The 23,051-nt window shown below is 41.9% G+C and overlaps 1 protein-coding gene and 1 pseudogene across 1 annotated transcript in view; one reads left to right on the forward strand and one right to left on the reverse strand.

Annotated features, from left to right (window-relative positions):
- Positions 1-10,266, forward strand: part of LOC139532047 (ribonuclease 3-like) — a 146,544-nt pseudogene extending 136,278 nt beyond the window's left edge.
- Positions 10,267-11,444: 1,178 nt separating this feature from the next.
- LOC139532046 (cadherin-6-like) overlaps positions 11,445-23,051 on the reverse strand; it is a 111,241-nt gene continuing 99,634 nt past the window's right edge. Inside the window, exons 7-12 of the mRNA XM_071329158.1 lie at positions 22,667-22,920; positions 21,364-21,500; positions 18,629-18,750; positions 18,331-18,448; positions 17,796-18,047; positions 11,445-17,316 (exon numbers count right to left, since the gene is read on the reverse strand). Coding sequence (XP_071185259.1) covers positions 16,802-17,316; positions 17,796-18,047; positions 18,331-18,448; positions 18,629-18,750; positions 21,364-21,500; positions 22,667-22,920 — 1,398 coding nt within the window. The 3' untranslated portion in view covers positions 11,445-16,801. The remainder of the gene's footprint in view (positions 17,317-17,795; positions 18,048-18,330; positions 18,449-18,628; positions 18,751-21,363; positions 21,501-22,666; positions 22,921-23,051) is intronic.

Below are 23,051 nucleotides of genomic sequence, written 5' to 3' on the forward strand. Positions count from 1 at the left end.
CAGAGAGGCTGCTGCCTACATTGAGACCCAATCACTGGACACTTTAATAAATGGATCACTAGTCACTTTAAACAATGCCACTTTAAATAATGCCACTTTAATAATGTTTACATATCTTACATTACTCATATCACATGAATCTACTGTATTGTATACCTTCTATTGCACCTTGCCTGTGACGTTCGGCCATCGCTCATCCATATACTTATATGTGCATATTCTCATTCACCCCTTTAGATTTGTGTGTATTAGAAAGTTGTTGGGGAATTCTTTGATTACTTGATAGATATTACTGCACTGTCGGAACTAGAAGCACAAGCATTTCGCTACACTAGCACTAACATCTGCTAACCATGTGTATATGACCAATAAAATTTGATTTGATGTACATTGGTCTGTCCAGTCATTTGAAGAAGTTGGATCCACCATTACATGTGTAAACGCGTCACAAATAGCCTACAGTTGAAGTCGGAAGTTTACATACACTTAGGTTGGAGTCATGAAAACCTGTTTTTCAACCACTCCACAAATCTCTTGTTAACAAACTATAGTTTTGGCAAGTCGGTTAGGACATCTACTTTGTGCATGACAGAAGTAATTTTTCCAACAATTGTTTACAGACAGATTATTTCACTTATAATTCACTGTATCACAATTCCAGTGGGTCAGAAGTTTACATCCACTAAGTTGATTGTGCCTTTAAACAGCTTGGAAAATTCCAGAAAATGATGTCATGGCTTTGGAAGCTTCTAATAGGCTAAATTACATAATTTGAGTCAATTGGAGGTGTACCTATGGATGTGTTTCAAGGCCTACCTTCAAACTCAGTGCCTCTTTGCTTTACATCATGGGAAAATCAAAAGAAATCAGCCAAGACCTCATGAAAAGAATTGTAGACCTCCACAAGTCTGGTTCATCCTTGGGAGAAATTTCCAAATGCCTGAAGGTACCACGTTCATCTGTACAAACAATGGTACGCAAGTATAAACACCATGGGACCACGCAGCAGTCATACCGCTCAGGAACGAGACGCGTTCTGTCTCCTAGAGATGAACGTACTTTGGTGCAAAAGTTGCAAATCAATCCCAGAACAACAGCAAAGGACCTTGTGAAGATGCTGGAGGAAAGAGGTACAAAAGTATCTATATCCACAGTAAAACGAGTTATATATCGACATAACCTGAAAGGCCACTCAGCAAGGAAGAAGCCACTTCTCCAAAACCGCCATAAAAAAGCCAGACTACGGTTTGAAACTGCACATGGGGACAAAGATCGTAATTTTGGGAGAAATCCAAACCGTGAAACACAGGGGTGGCAGCATCATGTTGTGGGGGTGCTTTGATGCAGGAGGGACTGGTGCACTTCTCAAAATAGATGGCATCATAAGGAAGGAAGGTTATGTGGATATATTGAGGCAACATCCCAAGACATCAGTCAGGAAGTTAAAGCTTGGTCGCAATTGGGTCTTCCAAATGGACAATGACCCCAAGCATACTTCCAAAGTTGTGGCAAAATGGCTTAAGGACAACAAAGTCAAGGTATTGGAGTGGACATCACAAGCCCTGTCCTCAATCCTATAGAAAATGTGTGGGCAGAACTGAAAAAGCATGTGTGAGCAAGGAGGCCTACAAACCTGACTCAGTTACACCAGCTCTGCCTGGAGGAATGGGCCAAAATTCACCCAACTTATTGTGGGAAGCTTGTGGAAGGCTACCCGAAAACGTTTGACCCAAGTTAAACAATTTAAAGTCAATGCTACCAAATACTAATTGAGCGTATGTAAACTTCTGACACACTGGGAATGTGATGAAAGAAATAAAAGCTGAAATAAATCATTCTCTCTATTATTATTCTGACATTTCACATTCTTAAAATAAAGTGGTGATCCTAACTGACCTAAGACAGGAATTTTTTACGAGGATTAAGTGTCAGGAACTCTGTAATACTGAGTTTAAATGTATTTGGCTAAGGTGTATGCAAACTTCCGACTTCAACAGTATAACTTTCTTTGGTGTCTTTTTGAAATTCACTTTGTTTAAACATTTTAAAAAAGGTTAATGGCTGCCGGAGAGTGGTGGACTGTGCTGTCGGCTATCTGGTGGATACGGAGAATTAGACTGTTTTGAAGTGCTAGTCCAGAGAACAGCTAGCATGTGACCTTGACCCTCCTGCATTGTGGGCCATGAATGCTAAGCTAACTGCAGCTAAGAGCCTTCTTCCATGCTAATAGCCTTGGAGGACCATGTTGAAGTCTCTTCTTTGTGTAGTGTATTTAGCTAATAGATAAAAGGACATAATAAGAATAGGCCTTGGTTTGTGTGTGAGGCTGTGAGACAAAAAAACTATTGTGTTGAGCATGGCCCCGGTCCTTAAGCTGTGTAGTGGAAGTTGTTGACTCGCCCTTTAGGGCATAGGGTGTAATTTGGTATGCAGCTTATTCAGAGCCCTATGTTTAACCAGAGGGTAGCCATTTGCGACTCACTTCTAGCCTCACGCTGCTTTAGTTTTTGGCCGTTTGTCATTAAACAGCACTTTAAACAGCACATTAAACAGCACAATCTATAAACGTTTTAGCATTAATAACCATGCGTCATTCACTGCCAGGTAAAACACAATTACATGCTCTCAGTTCCTGATCTGAAAGTTATCCCCATCATCATCATCACCTATCCTCCTCCTCCGGAGCACCTGTGTATGTATGTGCATGGCTAATGCAATAGTGTGTATACATTGAGAGGTGGGTAGTGTGTGTGGTGAGTTAGTGTGGTTTAGGACTGAACCAGTGTTGTCCGCGCCGACCAGCAACACATTAATCAAACAGTACAATTTGTCTGTCTTCACTGAAACTAATTACCGGGTAGATGGGTGGAGTTAGCCTTGCTGGAGGAAGGAGGAAGCAGGCCTGTAGGAAGTTGAGAAGGTCAAAGCTTTTATTTGGTTTGTCCTGTAAATGAGGCCCTTAGCGGCCTGTGTTTGATACGGTTTGGGCCTTCAAACCCTCGCTTTTATGGAACATTAGTGTCTTACGGTGTTGTTTTTTACAACCCCCCCTACCTCGCTCCCCCTCTTGTCATTTGAGGCGTAGAGAAGAAAATCTCTTTCCCTTTACCTCTTCCTCCCCCCTCCCTATCTCTCTTCCCCTCTCTCTCCTTTTTTTGAGTCTTCCTCCCATCCTTAATTATCTCCATTCTCTCTCCCCTGTGTAATCCCCCTGTCATAATGATTGATAGATGCTCATTGCTAGTAAATTAACATTTCCCTCATCAATTGCAATTTCAAGTGGCTAGATTAGCAATGCATCCTGAAAAGGTCAGTTCATTTAAAATCATCTCTCTCCTGCGAAGCCTCTTCTTCTCACTCCTTCAGACAGTAGAAACTGTCCAGGACAGCATCCCAAATGGCACCCTATGCACTATTATATAGTGCACTACCTTTATATAGGGGATGCGGCCCAGGGCTTTGTTGGACTGTTGTTTCCTATCCTTAATAAAGCTAGCTACCTCCTGGGAGAGAGTGAGCCCCACCGACATCTCCCTACCGTACGGCTGAGACATTTAAAAACTTCTCGGACTCCTCAAGACTTTTGAACACAGCCATAGTTTGTTCAGGTTATGACCTAAATATTTGCTCATTACCAGGGTCAGTCATTTCTCTGTGTTGGGGGCCCAATTATAGATACTGTACATTGAGCTCCAAAAGTATTTGAACAGCAACAATTTTGTTGTTGTTCTGCTCTGTACTCCAGCACTTTGGATTTGTGATGATACAATGACTGAGGTTAAAGTGCAGACTCATCTTTAATTAGAGGGTATTTTCATCCAGATCGTGTGAACCGTTTAAAAACTACAACACTTTTTGTACATAGTCCCCACATTTTAGGGGTCCAAAAGTATTTGGACAAATTCACATTAAATTAGTCAAAAGTTTAGTATTTGGTCACATATTCCTAGCATGCAAGGATTACTTCAAGCTTGTAACTCTACAAACTTGTTGGATGCATTTGCTGTTTGTTTTGGTTGTGTTTAATATTATTTTCTGCCCAATAGAAATTAATGGTAAATAATGTATTGTGTCATTTTGGATTCACTTTTATTGTAAACAAGAATATAATGTTCCTAAACACCTCTACATTAATGTGGATGCTACCATGATTACGGATAGTTCTGAATTAATCATGAATAGAGATGAGTGAGAAAGTTAGACGCACAAATATCATACCCCCAAGACATGCTAACACCATTATAATAACAGGGGAGGTTAACATTTTTGGTGGGGTATGATATTTGTGCGTCTAACTTTCTCACGATTCATTCAGGACTGATCCGTGGACATTGTTACTCTTGGCTACTTGTCTTTTTAAGCTCTGGTCAACCAAAGGGTTGCCGGTTTGAAACGCAGCTCCGACGGATGAGCCGACAACTGGAATGAGCCTCCAACTGTAGGATTGCTAGCATCCTCCTTGATACCATCGCCTGCTGATGTGCCCTTCAGCATGGCACTAAACCCCTGCAAGCCTCCTCTTCCTTCAGAACAAACTGTGTTGAACAGTTGTTTCCTCTATTAATAAGGCTAGCTACCTCCTGTGAGAGAGACGTCTCCCTACAGTACAGGTGGGACATTTAAAAACTTCTCAAGACTTTTGAACATAGCCAACGTTTGTCCAGGTTATGACTGAAGTCTCCCAAAGCGCTTACTCCCTACTAGCATGGATCATATCTATGTGTTAGGGGCCCAATTATGGATGTACAATGATCAAACAGTGTCCCTTTAATAAATGGGGAAATGTACAGGTAGCTACCAAAGTAAAGGAAACACTTGAGTAAATGAGGGATACTCTGGTCAAAATTAGTGCACTATATCAGGTGCTATTTGGGACGAAGCCAGTGTATCTGCATTTAAAGGGGGATCTGTAGTTGGGAGTGGACTGTCTTGTGTTCTGTCTGTTTACACCCCGGTAACACCCAGGGATCACAGGACATATTATTCCACAGATAATGAGGGTAGAAAAGGAGTGTAGTCATAAATCTTAACTCTTCTGTATTGAGGATCCAACTTTCATTTGAGCGTTCAAGTTTAATATATTTGCCATTTGTAAGTTGAAAATGTATCTGAAATGCCATTGAAATGTATCTTAGATGAGATTTCAATAGTGTGATCATATTGTCTCGCATGTGTTTGCCGGGGGCCTTTATTCCTTTATTTCTATACCAACACTAACTGGCTCTACTGTGTGCATCATTTGATTCATCATCGGTAGTTTTATTGTATTGAGCATTGAATGCATTTAACTATAGGTCGTTCCACCAATTTGTTGTCGTTTGAGAAGTGTAACTTAGTAAAAATAATAATTATGATTTCACCTTTAACATTGTGTCATAAAGAGAACATGTTGAACTTCATAAAAAACATGTGTTCCCATCTCAAGAGGTTAAATAAAAAAGTGTCTATTTAAGTGCCAAAAAAAGTAACAGGGTTGACCATAACAGGCTTGACAATTTCATTTGAAATCAGCCATAAATCACCTTGTAACAGGGGGAATGGAAGCTGTTTGTGTGCAGCAGGGAGTGTCAATTGAATGCAAGCTTCACAGGATTGACGTGTTATGCTCGACCCACTCAGTTTCCCAGCAGACAATGGCTAAAAATAGTAAAAAAAATTTAAAGGAATAAATTCACTATATTAAATAGAGTTCAGTTCACATAACAGGGTTGACCTTAAAATGAGAGCAGACGAAAATGAATCACTAATCACATTAAATAATAATAATAATAATAATAATCTTCAGAAAGAACTTTGTCAGAGCCACAAAATAACTAGGGCTTTACAATGATGGTGAAAACTTGGATAAATGTTGGAGTTAAGTGGGTTAAAATCTTCCTAGATGCCACAGATTGTACATGTAAAAATGCTGAATTTTTGCACTTTACCAAGTCAGATTTATTGAATTCACATGATCTATATTAAGAGCACTTCATTTAATATAACAAGCTTTTAAAATGCAATATCGGTACACAATCTATACTTAAAATATCAATGGCACTCTTTTCCATATATATTTTTGTATTTTAATTGTTTTATTGAGATGAATAGACAGAAATGAGCTAGGAGCCAGATAATTAAAGGGAACACACTGAGGCTGGGATTGGAAACCACGCAGCTAGGCGAATGCATAATGTGCTGAGGGTGCGTGGCCTTAGCCACTCGACCAACCTCGGGGCACACACGCATTTTCTCCTCTTACACTTAGTGTCCTACTCTAGCTACCTACAGTATGTCTCAGCCTGTCCAAAGGGCTTCCTTCTTTCTGTCTGGATTCATTTCCATGTTTTATTTAAGGCCTTCTTGGGTATCGAGCCACTCAGTGAAATTGAACTTTTTGTTCGAAGGCACCACCGCCACGCCACGCCCACCTCCCTCTTTCCTTCCCCCCCTCCCTACCTGACAGGCAACATAGCTGCAAAGGGAAAAAGGGAAAGGGGGTACCTAGCCAGTTGCGCAATTGAATGCATTTAACCAAAATGTGTATTCCGCATTTAACCCACCAATCTGAATCAGAGCGGTGCGGGGGGCTGCATTAATCGACATCTACATCATCGGCGCCCGAGGAGCAGTTGTTGTTGAGGGTTAACTGCCAGCAGTAGAGGAGTAGAGAAGTGAGAAAAAGAGCCATGCTAAGTCCTCACATAGACGGCTCATTAAAGAGAAAGTGGCCTAAAAGGTTAGTATTATGCTTCGCTTTATAGATTCTCTGGTGGTTCTGGGCGGCAGGTAGCCTCACGGTTAAGAACATTGGGCCAGTAACTGAAAGTTCATTCAAATCCTGAGCCAACTAGGTGAAAGAAACTGTCGATGTGCCCTTGAGCAAGGCACTTAACCCTAATTGCTCCTGTAAGTCGCTCAGCATAAGAGCGTCTGCTAAATGACTAAAATGGCAAATGTAAAAATATCTGTCGAAGCAGAATTAAATGTTAACCAAGGCCTGAACTAGAGCTGGAGGTGGAGGGGAGGAGCAAATGGATAGAGCTGAGCCTGCCATGTAGACGGGCAAGATGGGAGGGAGAGAGGCGTCCCAGCAGCCCCATATACCTTGACCCTGAAAGGTCAGAGAAGATGAAATATACATGGGGAGACGAGTTGACCATTTATCAACGCATCGCTCATCCTTTTTAGAGCAACCAGTTTTGTTTTCTCTTCATCTCTTTCTCTCTCTCTATGCTCTCAATCTGTTAATACACACTTTCTTCCGCTCTCTCTTTTGCTCCCTCGTTCTTTTCTTTATCACCACCACATCGTTCGATCCTCTGTCTCTCCTGCAGCTGCATGTTTCCTAAACAATACAGTTTCTTCTTCTCCTGGATACGACAAGAATAGTCTCTGAATGTTTCACAAATGACACCCTATTCTCTACATAGTGCACTACTTTTGACCTGTTCCCCATTGGAATCGGGGATGCAGCCTCTCTATCTATTTGGCTGTCAGCGAGCAGGGAGGGGACTACAACCTCTCTCCTCAGCTGTCACTTAACCCTTAATCTCTGTGTGACTACACAACAAGTACAGTACAGAACAATAAGGAGGATGGCTGGAGGGATGGATGATCTTGATATACTGGTTCTGTGTGTGTTTATGTATTTGCACCTTGGTGAGACAGGGAGGTAGGCTATAGGGAAATCTTATCTCATCAACAAAGGTACATGGGTAGATGCAATGTTAGTGTTAGTTAGATGTGGTGTGTGTGGGCTATAGGTGATAGATGTGTGTTTACACAGTCTGCTCTATTGTGGAGCAGTCGTAATAAAGTCTAAGCTTATTGCTGGAGAGATATAGGTTACTGTAAATGTGTTGGTTCGTTAGTAGGGCTTTAAATGTGTTAGATTCCCATATTCATTAGGCATGCAGTTCTTTAGTCTGTGTGTGTTGTGTTTGTGTATGTATTCCGCAGCACCCCTTGAGGGAGTCGAGTGTTGCTAGCTACATTCAAAAGTGTCATCGTTGTGGGGCACAACAAGTCTCATTGTTGATAGGGTCCCAAACTTAAAACCATGCTCCTTTCTCTCTCCAAAAACACGTAATTTAGAATCTCAAGACCGCAAGTCGCAACCCTGTCCTTGAAAGGAATTACCAGATTGTCGATAAACAAAAGACTCAAGTCAAGCTAAGTGGGCTAACGCCTAACACTAAGGTGATCAGTATGCAAAAGCACATCTCCCCAAAGGTGATTTTCTACACAATATGTCTCTTCATGCAATACCTCAACACAACACAGAGACCCTGCTGTCTTTTCTGTCTTCTCCTGCCAGACTGGGAGCAAGGATATGCATATTCTTGGTACCATTTGAAAGGAAACACTTTGAAGTTTGTGGAAATGTGAAAGGAATGTAGGAGTGTATAACACAAAAGATCTGGTAAAAGATAATACAAAGAAAAAAACAATCGTTATTTTGTATTTTTTTTGTACCATCTTTGAAATGCAAGAAAAAGGCCATAATGTATTATTCCAGTTCATGTGCAATTTATATGTTGGCCACTAGATGGCAGCAGGGTATGTGCAAAGTTTTAGACTGATCCAATGAACCATTGAATTTATGTTCAAAATGTTGTATCAAGACTGCCCAAATGTGCCTAATTTGTTTATTAATAACTCTTCATGGTCAAAATTGTGCACTCTCCTCAAACAATAGCATGGTATTCTTTCCCTGTAATAGCTACTGTAAATTGGACAGTGCAGTTAGATAACAAGAATTTAAGCTTTCTGCCAACATCAGATATGTCTATGTCTTTGAAATGTTCTTGTTACTTACAACCTCATGCTAATTGCATCAGCCTACGTTAGCTCAACCGTCCCATGGAAGGGACACCGATCCCGAAGAAGTTTTAAGACTCTCAATCTCTTGACCCTTTACACTGTTTATGTAACGGCATGTTAAACAATGCAAATGACCAAAGAAGCATTTCTTGCTCTTTGTCTCTCTCTCTCTGTTATTCTCATCTCTTAAATCATCTCCAGACTGGAATGCTGACACTGATGTCCATATTTGAACTGCAATAGGTAGTTTTCTTTTCTCTCTGAGGCTCATCAAGTGTTGCTTAGTCATCTAAGGCCAATCGCACTATAGTTTATCCCTCACTGTTTGTTGAAGTGAATATGTTTGCTTATACTAGATGTTGGACTCTCATTGCTGTAGAGAGACGTTGGGGCATTTGGCTATACATTTTACATTTTAGTCATTTAGCAGACGGTCTGATCCAGAATGTTATTATGGTCTGTAGACTACATGGCATGGTGAAGTGACCAAAGATTCGACCTGGGGTCAAATAGTATTAGTTGTCTTTTAAATAGAGTGTGTTTGATTGAGCTTTAAGTGAAGAGGAAATTAAGCAACTCCTGGAGGACAGTGGGAGTTGATAAAAATGCTATTGATATTTTTTAAACCAACGCATTTCGGCCCGTGGCCTTCATCAGGGTTTTTATTGATTGAGCTTGACACATAGACAGTTAGTCAAAAGGCTACTGTAAATCTTAGAGCCGGTGTGAGATCTGTGAATGGAATAACCTACAGTACAGAACAAACATGGTCTACACGACTAAACTGTCTGTTGTTCTTTCATGATATCCTAATCGACACAATCTAAATTTGTGACATAAATGCTTCGACACAGAAGACCTGGCATCCCTCCATGGGTACAGTTTTAAATTGAGACGTTAATACCAATGACGCAGTGATCATTTTCTGTTCTCTTTATTACAGATCTCATTTGGAGATGTTATGTTCTAATTAGCTTATCAGATCCCATTCTCGTCACAATGACATCAAATGAAGCCTGTCGAATTCCATGTTATTTTGCTAATATTAGGAAGGGAAATAATGAGGTACTAGGGCCATTCAGTGCTAGTAATGTTTGCAGTGTTTCACGAATTATAACTAAAATGACAACATGTAGGAGTACGTGTACATTACAATGTCAACACATGCTAAACACTATACTAATCACTGTCCTCTATCGGTCATATACTGACCTTGTCTCTCTCTCTTAATTCCTCTCTGTCTTTTATATTTTCCTTGGTCCATCTCTCTTTTATTATGTCTCTCTTTTATTATGGCTCATCAGAAGCGATTCATCGAGCGGAAGTACAGACGGGAGCTGAAAGAGATGAAACGAGAGAGGGAGCGCCAGAAGAAGGTGGCAGACGAACCAGAGGAAAGTAGGAAGTAACAGAGCCCTTCTCTGACCCATCGAGATGGACAGAGCACTTCTTTGACCAATTGAGATGGATGATATTGAATAGCGTATGGAAGGAGCAGGAAGTGGAGGGATGAACAATTTACAAACACTCTGAATTGCAAACAGAAAAGTGCATTTTCCTCTGACTACTCCCTTCATCTGCATCTGATTGGAGAAGATTTGTCAGGTGTAAACAATATGTTGGCAGCTTATCATTAGACTTGCTTTCACCTGGTCAGTTCTTTCAGATCAGTGCAATGAAGGAGAGGATGCGAGGAGAGGACATATTTCTAGACAATTGAGAAAGACCACTAGTCTACAGTTCTCCCTGTACTGTCTCGTCCCATTTTTATTGTGTTTGGTTGTGTTTGTGGTTGTTTTGAGCTGCTTTCATGTGTAGGTCTTAAACAATTTCATGTTGATTATGTACAGTCAGTTTTTAAACTAAATCTACAGCACTGTTGGTCGTCGATCATGATAATGAACGGCATCAACAGAAATGCTTTGTTTTAAATGTCAATTTTTACTGCAAGTGACATTGATAATAATTGATATAAATAAGGGTATTTGAAATATAGATTTTTCATTATAATGACATCTGTCCTCTTGATAGCCATACTCTTCATAATCAGTGTCCAACGACAAATTGCTTAATGGGAAAACTAGTAGTGGCATATCACATGCACGTTATGAGGAGGGGAAAGCGTTAATATGATTTAATTACATTAAATATGTAAAATGCCACCATCTGTCGCGCATCTGCTGCCTCTTCCTCTAACAATGAAAAAATTGTTTTCCCCCCTCTCTCCAAATCCGATAGCCAGATTTTAAAGATCTTAATTATAGATTGTGTGGAATTAATGATTGCTTCAGTTCAGTAGCCACAGGATCCATGCTATTAAACACTTTGTCTTGAATTTCAACATACATCATAAGAACTTAAGCTACAGTACCTTCGAGCTAGTCTGATGTCATCCTAGGCAAAAACTAAGGGAATATGGCTAATGTGCAGACTGATTTTTTATTTCCAAATTGGTAGAAATTTGGCCAGTGTTTAGGGTTTGGTTATGGTAAGTTTTAGTTTTTTGCCAGTCTGGCTGTCAAGTAGTCCCCAACTTTCTCACTTCCTATGTCTGTTAAATTGCCCTCTGTTGGGACAGCAAAGCTTATCTGATTCTGAAACACTGATGTCTATGCATAGAAACAGTAAGGATGAATGCATGATTTTGAATAAATTTAATTGTTGGATCATGTAAATATCCAGTAGAAATTCATGTTGTACAAAGCAGAAAGATGAATTAATGGGCATCGGGTCATGACAGGGCCCCTTTTAACAACGTCACATACTATAACCTCTCATAGTATTAATCCACATAGAAAACAATGTCTGCATCCCTATTCTCCATCCTTCTCCTGAAGTGTGCACTTGCATACTTTCTCGCATAGTAAGTAAGCCTTGTCCGAGCCAGAACGGCGCATGGGGCAGGAGCCTAGCCCCTGTTTCTGTAGTGTGAGGCAGCTTGATGTACAAGTACAGCCCCTGGACAGGATGCTACCTTCTCGCATGGATTTAACATTCCTATTCTTGTCAATCAAATCAAATCAAATCAAATGCATTTATATAGCCCTTCTAACATCAGCTGATATCTCAAAGTGCTGTACAGAAACCCAGCCTAAAACCCCAAATAGCAAGCAATGCAGGTGTAGAAGCACGGTGGCTAGGAAAAACTCCCTAGAAAGGCCAAAACCTAGGAAGAAACCTAGAGAGGAACCAGGCTATGAGGGGTGGCCAGTCCTCTTCTGGCTGTGCCGGGTGGAGATTATAACAGAACATGGCCAAGATGTTCAAATGTTCATAAATGACCAGCATGGTCAAATAATAATAATCATAGTAGTTGTCGAGGGTGCAGCAAGTCAGCACCTTTAGGAGTAAATGTCAGTTGGCTTTTCATAGCCGATCATTAAGAGTATCTCTACCACTCCTGCGGTCTCCAATCCATGATTGGTAGTGTGCAAGTGCACCATTTAGGAGAAGGGTGGAGAATTGGGACATAGCAATAGACTGCTCAATAACATAGTCAGCAACATAATATAGAGGCAACCTTAAGGCTAGCCAACTGTCTACATTAACATATCTTTAGAAAGAGGACATCAGTACTGTATACTGTAGGCTAGCTCTGGTCCAGGGTGTGAATGGAAGCATCAGCGTTAGCAGGTCGCACTAACACCCTGGTCCAGAATTTACTGCAGGCTAGCCATATCTGGCAGCTAACTCTTCTCTAGAAACCCCCAATAGCATTGGCTTGTGTTGTTACACGATGCTTGATGTACTCTTTGTTTAATTTGTGTCCTTAACTGTGCATGGTGTTAATGCACAAACATGTATTTATAGTGAAATGATCCTGCTGACACCCTGTGTTAAAGAGAGACAATGGATGCACCAATCCCAGATTGCCCCTTTAAAGAAGGAAAACAATAATGCAGTCTTCTGCTGTCATTTCTCCTTCTGACATAAACTAGATGTCAAAACCCTCAGGGCAGTAGAAGAATAACAGTTGTTTTTCAGTGTGAAGAGTTTAGAAACCCAAATAAATGCCACATTTCCCACAATCTCAAACAGTCACTTACACAGTGGGTGCTCAATGGTCTTTTAAAACATTTTTTTTTTTACACAGTTTCTTATTATAATATTGAACATATTATAGTAGTATACATTTTTAACAAGTGTGTTCTTGTCTTAGAGGACTGTCTAAGCTACCACACCATTTTCATCAAATTATAAGATTTTTTACATCCATGGGCACTTGGATTTTTTTGGGGAAAAATAAATTATCAAGTCCGATTTGTGTGAAATGCTGCAGACAGAGAGATGCTGCAGACAGAGTAAATGCTGCAGACAGAGAGATGCTGCAGACAGAGTAAATGCTGCAGACAGAGAGAAAAATATCATCATCGTGGCAATTACGTCAGTTGTGTTATTAGTTTGAAATGTCTGATAAATGTAATCCGTCCTCAGGTTGGCCTTTAGTAGAGAGCGGCCACTGCTTGTTTTTAGCTAGGCTGAATCCCAAATGGCAGCCTTCTCCCTATATAGTACACTACTTTTGAACAGGGCCCTGGGCGAAATTAGTGGACTATCGAGAATAAAGGGCCTTTCTGTACTTTTTTTCTCTTGATGTGCCGCTGCCCTCCGAGTGCTCCCTCATAAATTCCTCTTATCAGCTAAACGATATCAAAGCTGTTTGTTCATAAATCATAGAAAAATAATGCTTGGAGGCAATATCGCAATGCTACTACTGTTTAATTTGTCTTTTGTGGCCTTGGACAATTTGGGGTTGCTTTGCTTCATATGAATTGCTATATTTTCTTACTACATATATGCCAAACCATTTTATGATGGCAAACCATTTCATGACCATTTCATACGTAAGTGTCAAACCATTTCATGATCCTAATATTGTATTGACCTTTACCTCTTATGTCAAGGACAATCCCAAGGGAATGTCGACCCTCTTCCTCACAACTGAAATATCATATTTCCCTTAGTAGGCAGCGTTTTCCCCCACATAGTCCCAATATGTCAAGCCTGAGAATGCCCTTTTTGTCAGTGTGCACGTCACAAATATATAGTCAACCATCAATCAATTACTTACATTTGAATGAAAAGGAAACTGTTTTAAAATACAGAGAAGCATACAGAGTAAAACGCTAAGTAAGTAATTCATGTTTAATGGGAACTGCATGTTTCGTTTATACTAAGCAACACACTGCTACTGTAACCCTCTATGCTTTCATGTCTATAGACAATCTTCCAATAAGAATACATAATAATAACTACTTTATTTGTATAGCGCATTTTAACACAAGTAAAAAGTGCTTCACTTCATAAAATAATAAAATAAAAAGTACTAACAAAGACCGAAAGGAAAATGACAAATGATAGCAAATTAAAATCATACCTTTAATGTATGATTTCAATGTATCTTTATAAAAGTGTGTCTTCAGCAGGGATTTAAAAAGAGGCACTGAATCGGCAAGCCTGATATCCTCTGGCAGACCATTCCAAAGTCCAGGGGCCCTAATGGCAAATACCTGCTCTTCTTTCGTTTTCAACCTAGACTTTGGAATTGTCAGCAGTGCCCTGCCAGAGGATCTCAGGCTGCATCCTGGCTCATAGGGAGATAAAATATCTGCTATATGGATGGGGCTAAACCAAGCCTAGCCTTACATGTGATTTTATTTTATTTTAAAATATATTCTAAAAGTGACTGGTAGCCTGTGTAGAGAAGCTAAAATAGGTGTGATATGGTAACATTTTCTGGTGCCTGTTAAAAGAAGAGCTGCAGCATTTTGAACTAACTGTAGACAATGGAGTGATTTCTGACTGAGCCGTGCATACAAAGAGTAACAGTAATCTAGGCATGAATAAAAAGCATGTATAACTTTCTCCAGATCAGTGACTGAAATAAGACTTGACTATAGCTATTTGTCTTAGATGATAAAAGCAGGACTGGACTGCCGTTTTTACATGCAGCTCGAGGACAAAGAAGACAAGGTTACTGGCCGTAGGCTTTACATTGGTGGACAAATGACCAAGGTTATTTACAATCTGGATGGGGGCCAAATAAAACATCCTCTGATTTTGTATCATTGAGCTGGAGAAAATGTTCAGACATCCAACATTTGATGTCAGCAAGACCCTTGTGAAGGGTAGCTATGCTAGCTTGGTCACTGGGTCTGATTGGTAAATAAAGCTGTATGTCATCCGCCTAGCAGTGAAACGGAATGTTATGATTGTGGATGATGTCACTAAGGGGACAGGTAAAAAAAGGATGTGGCCCAGATTTGACCCCTGAGGGACACAATAGTGAATAGCTGCTGGGGACATTACTGAACCACCCATGCTCACGGATAAACGTCTGCCACATAAATATGACCTGGACCAGTCGAGGTCAACGCCAGAGTTTCTCACCCACTTCTTCAGCCGGTCAACAAGGATGTTTTGACAGGTATTACAGTAACACTTTTTAAAGAGGGTACCTTAAACGTGAAGCATTATTGACATTAGTTCTTCAGATACATACAGCGCTCAGAGGAGCTTTTTGGTCCAGGTGTTTCAGCTACCCCCACAGAGAATATAGTCATGATCAAAATGATTGGCATCCTTGATTGTTGTTTATTGGCATCCTTGATTTTTTTTAATTTTACCTTTATTTGATAAAAATGAGCAAAAAATACTGAGCTATATTGTACGATAAATTCATTTGACAATTATATTATTTTAAACTAATACAATTGCTCATAGAAATATTTTTTATAACAATAATTAAAAACAAATCTGTATGTAAAGATTCGGTACGGAGGAATGGTCTAAGATCCCTCCCAATGTGTACTCCAATCTCATAAAACATTTTAGCAAAAGGCTAAGTGCTGTTATCCTCACAAGTGGAGGGTACCTGAGTACTAAGCAATAATTTTGACCACTATTTTTGGGAGAAAACAATGTATTACTTGTTAAACAAAATCTCTTTCTCTGAGCAATTGTATTAGTATAATCAAAAAAATTTGCATAAAATACAGCTCAGTCGTTTTTCTCATCTTCATCAAGGGTGCCAATAATTTCGGTCATGACTGTATGTGTTTGTCAAAAATGGCACCCTATTCCCTAGATAGTGCACTACTGTTGACCAAAGACTTATGTACCTTAGTACAAATGTAACGCACCATGGAATAGTGTGCCATTTGTGAGGCAGAATATATGCAAAACTATAAGGAGATGTGGATCAGGTATTGACAGTCAGAAAGATGTGTTTTGTGATGTCCAACCCATAGAAATAGAATGAGTAGAGCGGTTGTCCCCATTCAAGTCAATTATGCCATAGTGGGTGACTGGCGGACAGTTTGAGTGTACCCATAGAGATAAGGCATTCAGCCTCTCAGCAAGGCTTGTGTGACCTCAAAAGAGCATTGTGACATACAGAGTCATTGCTATAAGGGGGTGGATGGGACGCTAGAAGCCTGAAAACAAAACAAAACATAACTGTACACTGTATTGTATCGATTTACAGATACGCACACACAAGCTACGATAGAACTCACAAAATGCAGCTTTTTTTGTCCCAGAAACACTGAAAAATTAATAGGCGTTGTCTGTCTATCAAGTCCACCACAAAAGCGCTTGCTGTTACTCCCTCCTTTGCAGGAAGCTTTTGAAAAAGAAAAGAGTAGAAGTTTGTTTGTATATAGAGATACTGTGTATGTGGGCCTGGTGTACAGAGTAAAGTACAACAAGTCTTTTCCTCAGGAGTCCCATGATGCCTAGCAGAGAAAGAGAAAGACCACTAATACTGACAGGATAGCTTAGCTTCTTCCTCCTAGTCCTCCAGAGAGGTCAAACATCAACGGTGATCAACGACGGTAAAATACTGCCTCGTGTCCGTTTGTGTCGTCTTTGTTTTGTTCTATTGTTTGCCACATTCACAAAGTACCAGGAGTTAAGTTCACTTTAGCTAGTGTGCGAGTGTTTGTTTGTTGTACGTTTTCCTTTAGCTCCCCTCTTACGAGCTCCTTCTCTCTCATTAGGAATCCCTGCAGCTGTCACTGTCCTCTCCCCCGTACAAGTCAGCTAGTTTCTTAAACCTGGGTCCCCACTCACTCAGGTAGTTATAGTCCTGGTCTCCCTCTGTGGTCATGGAGCCCAGGGAGCTAAGGGACTCAGCAACCGAGCCGCTCCCTTCGTAGGCGTAGGTGGCCAGGGAGTCGTAGGGCGGTGCGGTGGGGTCCTGGTCGTTTTCCTGAAGCCTTTGGTCTATGAAGTTCCTGACGTCCGCGTTGTCCCTGTGGGCCAGGGGAAGGATCACAGTCCGACGGACGGGAGGGTGCAGGGTCTCGGGCTTCATGTCCCTGCGCTGTTTGCTCTCCTCTGTGGCCTCTGGGTTGCGCAGCGTGCCGATATCAAAGGCCTGGGTGTCCTCCTCTCCACCCCCTTCATCGTTGTAGCTGACGACGTTGTCTCTCACATCCTCTTTGGAGATGATCAGAGGCTCCTTCTTCCTCTGCTGCCTCCTCAGGGCAGCGAACAGCACCACGATCACTATAGACAACAAAAAGAGAGGGAAAGAGAGAGAAGAACTTGAGTATGAGATGGGAGAGGAGAGGCGAGGAAGGGAGAGGTGAGCAAAGGAAAGGAGAGGAGTGTGCTTCGATACTGAGGGATGCATTGATCATGATCACTTCAGAAACAAGACAAAAAAAGGCTGAGCAACTTTTTATATTTTTCCTTCCTGGATTCCTCCTATTTTCTGAAGGATAGCTTTTGTCTGTTGGGAACCATTGATGGTGTGGATATATGATACGCTCACTAATGTACTTTGGTGGGCTGAGAAAGGCTTGCGCTGCCACATAGGACGTGTGATGTGGATGTGAAACTTAGAATTTATGTGTGTTGATGTGATTGATGCCTTAAATATGCTCAATGTAAGCCACATGCCAAATAACATTTTCTGTGTCATTTAAAAAGATTCATGGCCAATAAAGCTTCTTTTTTTTTTAACTGAATTGCACAGTACTCACTGAGCAGTATGAGGACACAGAAGATGATGGCCATGAGGGCTCCAGTGCTGAGGCCTGCGGTGAGGACCAGAGCTTCCTGGTTACACAGTTGCATGTTCCCCTCGCGGTCGCAGGTACAAACGTGCACCGTCAGGGTGTTGGTGCTACTCTGCATGGGGAAGTCGCTGTCTGAGATCACCACGGGAACCAGATAGGTACTCCTCTGTAGCCGGCTGTAGCTGTTCCGTCTGGTCAGGATACCTGCCGTGTTGTCTGTTGGAGAGAAACGCGTTAGAGTTAGCTACTATACAAGTTAGGAGGAGGAACGTTTCACAGTTTTTTAAGAGGCTTGTTTTCTTTCAATTTATCTTGTCTCAAATGTACGGCCTTAAATATTATATTTGAGTGTGCTTAAGTATATACGACTGGGTGTGATTTACAAATTGTGATCATTGCAGCTGTGGAATACATACAGCATGTTATGAATACACCAAATAAAAGACACTGACAATTAAATGTGTGTCAACTGTTGTTCTATAGGAGGAAGGGCACATACCTTTATTGTCTCTGACGGTGAAGTTGGCTTTCACAGAAGCCTCGTGCGCTAGACTAAAGAAGAACCTGTGTCCACCAATAGGCTCGTCAGCGTCTGCAGCACTTACTGTCTGAATCCTCTGAAAAAGGCATGACAGATATGATCAAGCACAGATAACCTACTTTATCTCGAGGAACAAGACGAATGTGTTAACTGACGAGGGTTATAAACTGATAAAGGTTAGATCAGTTGGGGACCTTAGGTGGCAAAGAAGACCTGCTGTAGGGGTTTAAAATAATAGTACATTGTTTTCCATTACCTGGTTAGCCTTGGCGTTTTCACAGACAAATGTCTCGTAGTAAGTGGCGAACGTAGGAGCGTTGTCATTAACGTCCAGTACTCTAACATAGACTGGTACACGACTCATCAGCCGTGGGTTGTCTGTGTAACAAAGGGACATGACATTTAATAACAACACCAAGTAAAAGACAATAACTGCCTTTGATACAATTATGATACTGTTCTTTGTCTCAGCAAGCACTTTGGTGTAGGTCCCTCAAATTCAAATCTAGACTTTGAAGTCAGTTCCACTGCTTTTTTTCATTCTTACCCTCTAATCAGGGACTGATTTAGACCGGCGACGGCAAGTGGGTGCAATAAATTATCCGGTAGAATAGAAAACCAGCAGTAGTCAGGATCGCGTAGTGTAAGATCTGAATACCCCTGCTCACAGTGGAAAATACTGTGAACAGGGCTATTCAAATCTTACACTACGACAGTGGCTCGCACCCAGTAGGGGGAGATGAACAAACGCAAAGCAAGCACTGCCCTATGAGGTCCGGAGTAATGCTGGTATGTTGTTGTACCTGATCTGGTGTCCCAGGTCTGAATCAGTCCATGATTAAAGAGGAAGAATGAAGAAAAAAAAGTATTATGTGGAACTGGATTCAAGGTCCATATTGGATTTGGGGGCTATGGAAGTAGATCTGCTTTGTCTTGTTGATACAATGATGCTAACTCAACTGCTCATACTACTGTACATGTAACTAGAAAGTACTGTAGTAATTCACCACACACACACACATGCACGCAAACACACACAAGCACACACGTACATCAATGATCAACAAGGCCAAGGCTTTCGACTCTGTCAATCACTGCATTCTTATCGGCAGACTCAATAGCTTTGGCTTCTCAAATGACTTCCTCGCCTGGTTCACCAACTACTTCTCAGATAGAGTTCAGTGTGTCAAATCGGAGGGCCTTTTGTCTGGAACTCTGGCAGTCTCTATGGGGGTGCCACAGGGTTCAATTCTCGGGCCGACTCTTTTCTCTGTGTATATCAATGATGTCACTCTTGCTGCTGGTGATTCTCTGATCCGCCTCTACACAGACGACATCATTCTGTAAACATCTGGCCCTTCTTTGGACACTGTGCTAACAAACCTCCAAACAAGCTTCAACGCCATACAACACTCATTCCGTGGCCTCCAACTGCTTTTAAATGCTAGTAAACCTAAGTGCATGCTCTTCAACCGTTTGCTGCCCGCACCCGCCCGCCCGACTAGCATCACTACTCTGGACGGTTCGGACCTAGAATATGTGGACAACTACAAATACCTAGGTGTCTGGTTAGACTCTCCTTCCAGACTCATATTAAGCATCTCCATTCCAAAATTAAGTCTAGAATCGGCTTCCTATTTCACAACAAAGCCTCCTCCGCCAAACATACCCTCGTAAAACTGACTATCCTACCGATTCTTGACTTCGGCGATGTCATTTACAAAATAGCCCCCAACACTCGACTCAGCAAACTGGATGTAGTCTATCACAGTGCCATCCATTTTTATCACCAATGCCCCATATACTACCCACCACTGCGACCTGTATGTATCACGATCGTCGTAAGAACATTCGGACCAAAGCGCAGCGTGATATGGGTTCCACATAATTTATTGACGTGAAACGCACAAAAACAATTAAAAAAGCAAACGATACGTGAAGCTATGGAGTGCTCACAGGCAACTACACATAAACAAGATCCCACAAAAAACAGTGGGGAAATGGCTGCCTAAATATGATCCCCAAGCAGAGACAACGCTAAACAGATGCCTCTGATTGAGAACCATACCATGCCAACATAGAAATAAAACAACTTAGATTACCCACCCTAGTCACACCCCGACCTAACCAAAATAGAGAATAAAACGTCTCTCTATGGTCAGGGCGTGACAGTACCCCCCCCCCCCCAAAGGTGCGGACTCCGGGCCGCAAAACCTGACTCTATAGGGGAGGGTCCTTAGGGGTGGGCATCTAGCGTCGGTGGCGGCTCCGGTGCGGGCCGAAGTTGGCTGGCCCTCACTAAATATCCGTCGCCAAACCCACTGGCTCCAGGTCATCTATAAGTCTTTGCTAGGGAAAGCCCCGCCTTATCTCAGCTCACTGGTCACCATAGCAACACCCACCCGTAGCATGCGCTCCAGCAGGTATATTGCAATGGTTACCCCCAAAGCCAACACCTCCTTTGGCCGCCTTCCCTTCCAGTTCTCTGCTGCCAATGACTGGAACGAATTGCAAAAATCTCTGAAGCTGGAGTCTTATATCCCCCTCTCTAACTTTATTCATCAGCTGTCAGAGCAGCTTCCGGATCACTGTACCTGTACACAGCCAATCTGTAAATAGCACACCCGACTACTTCATCCCCATATTATTACTTACCCTCTTGCTCTTTTGCACCTCAGTATCTCTACTTGCACATCATCATCTGCACATCTATCACTCCAGTATTAATGCTAAATTGTAATTATTTTCCCCTCTATGGAATATTTATTGCCTACCTCCCTACTCTTCTACATTTGCAAACACTGTACATAGATTTTTCTATTTTTATTTTATTTTGTGTTATTGACTGTACACTGGTTTATGTGTAACTCTGTGTTGTTGTTTTTGTTGCACTGCTTTGCTTTATCTTGGCCAGGTCACAGTTGTAAATGAGAACTTCTCAACTGGCCTACCTGGTTAAATAAAGGTGAAATAACAAAACATGGTACTTACTGAACTCAGTGGCAATAACAGAGACATTGTGCCAGGCGATGTCCTCTCTGTCCAGAGTCCTCAGCATGAACACTGAGCCGTTACCTGGGTGCACGTTGAGCACCCTGTCCATGTCTGTACGCCGGTCAATAGAGTACCTGCACATAGCAAACAAGTATAAGCTTCCTCACTTTGTTTTCACATAAACCCAATGCACTGTAGGCTGTGAGGCAGTGTATAAGCTTCTTCACGTTCGCAGGAATATTATGCACCCTGTCTTTGTCTGTGCGCTGTTCTATCGAGTACCTGTATCTGCACAAAACAAACAAGTATACATGTCCTTGCATTCTTTATAGAGGAATCCAGTGCCGCATTATTACAACAATACATCCTACTGCTACAAATATCATCCAATTTGAAAGCAATTTGGATGACTGACAGTTGTGGATTGGTCGTTCGGCTAAAAATAGAATGACTTCAAAAATGTTTATCTGTGCTATCATGGACACACAAAGGCATGCGCGCGCACACACACACACACCACACACTAACACACACACACACACACACACACACACACACACACACACACACACACACACACACACACACACACACACACACACACACACACACACACACACACACACACACACACACACACACACACACACACACACACATACATATAATCCAGTCGTGTTGTGTTTCTCCACTTCCTAAGAATGACTGTTATACATCAGTTTGATTAATGGAGGATGAGACGTCGGCTGTGTCCCAAATTCACCCTATTTCCTATATAGTGCACTACTTTTGATCAGGGCCCATAGAGTGCCATTTAGTTGCAGATGTTGACAGGGAGAAGAGGGAAGGGGAGCGAAGGAGGGAAGCATACCTCCGGGGGAGAGCATGAACCAGGGCGATCAGTCGCTCAGGTATCGTGTACCATCGCACCCCCTACCCCAATCTTCCCTCTCTTCCATATCCACCCTCTTCCGCTCTCCCCTTTCACAACCACTATTTTTACTCCTTTTTTCTGAACAACCAACCGTGTTAGCATCTATCTATCTAAATGCGCCCTACACACTCACAGACAAACACACACATACAGACACACTATTTGCCCCTCTCGTTTCTGACAGTAAGTCTAAGCTTGTTAAATCTGTTGCTGTTGGGGTGCTAATTGCCTTTCTAATATTCTCAATAATTCAGTCGGCTGGGCTCCTCCGTTGATTAATAACAACAGATAAGTGTGTATGTGTGTGTGTGCGTGTGTCTGTCCTCTCCCCTCCCCAATGTGTGTGTTTGTGTGCGTGCGTAGTACCTGACGGGACTGCGGCTACTGTCTGGATCTGTGGCGCTGACCGATCCGATGATCGTGCCTACTGCCACGTCTTCTTTGACCTCCATGACATAGCCGACCCGGTCGAACACGGGCGGCTCGTCCACATCCTCCACGATCAGTTTGACCGTCGCCCCGTCCGTGGTCGCCGCATAGCGCAGGAACCGAGGGTCAGGGTTGGAGTTCTCCACCTGGATCCTTAGAGTGTAGGACCGCTTCCTCTCAAAGTCCAGAGACTGAGGAGACAGAGGGAGAGCGGAGAAGAGAGGGTTAACAACTCACACACACTCAAATCGCCAGATGACACATTTCTATTCCACTTACTTTCCTTTTTCACACAGACAAATCCGGTGACATGCAACACCCT

The sequence above is a fragment of the Salvelinus alpinus genome, chromosome 10, assembly GCF_045679555.1.
Source record: "Salvelinus alpinus chromosome 10, SLU_Salpinus.1, whole genome shotgun sequence".
NCBI classification, from domain to species: Eukaryota; Metazoa; Chordata; class Actinopteri; order Salmoniformes; family Salmonidae; genus Salvelinus; species Salvelinus alpinus.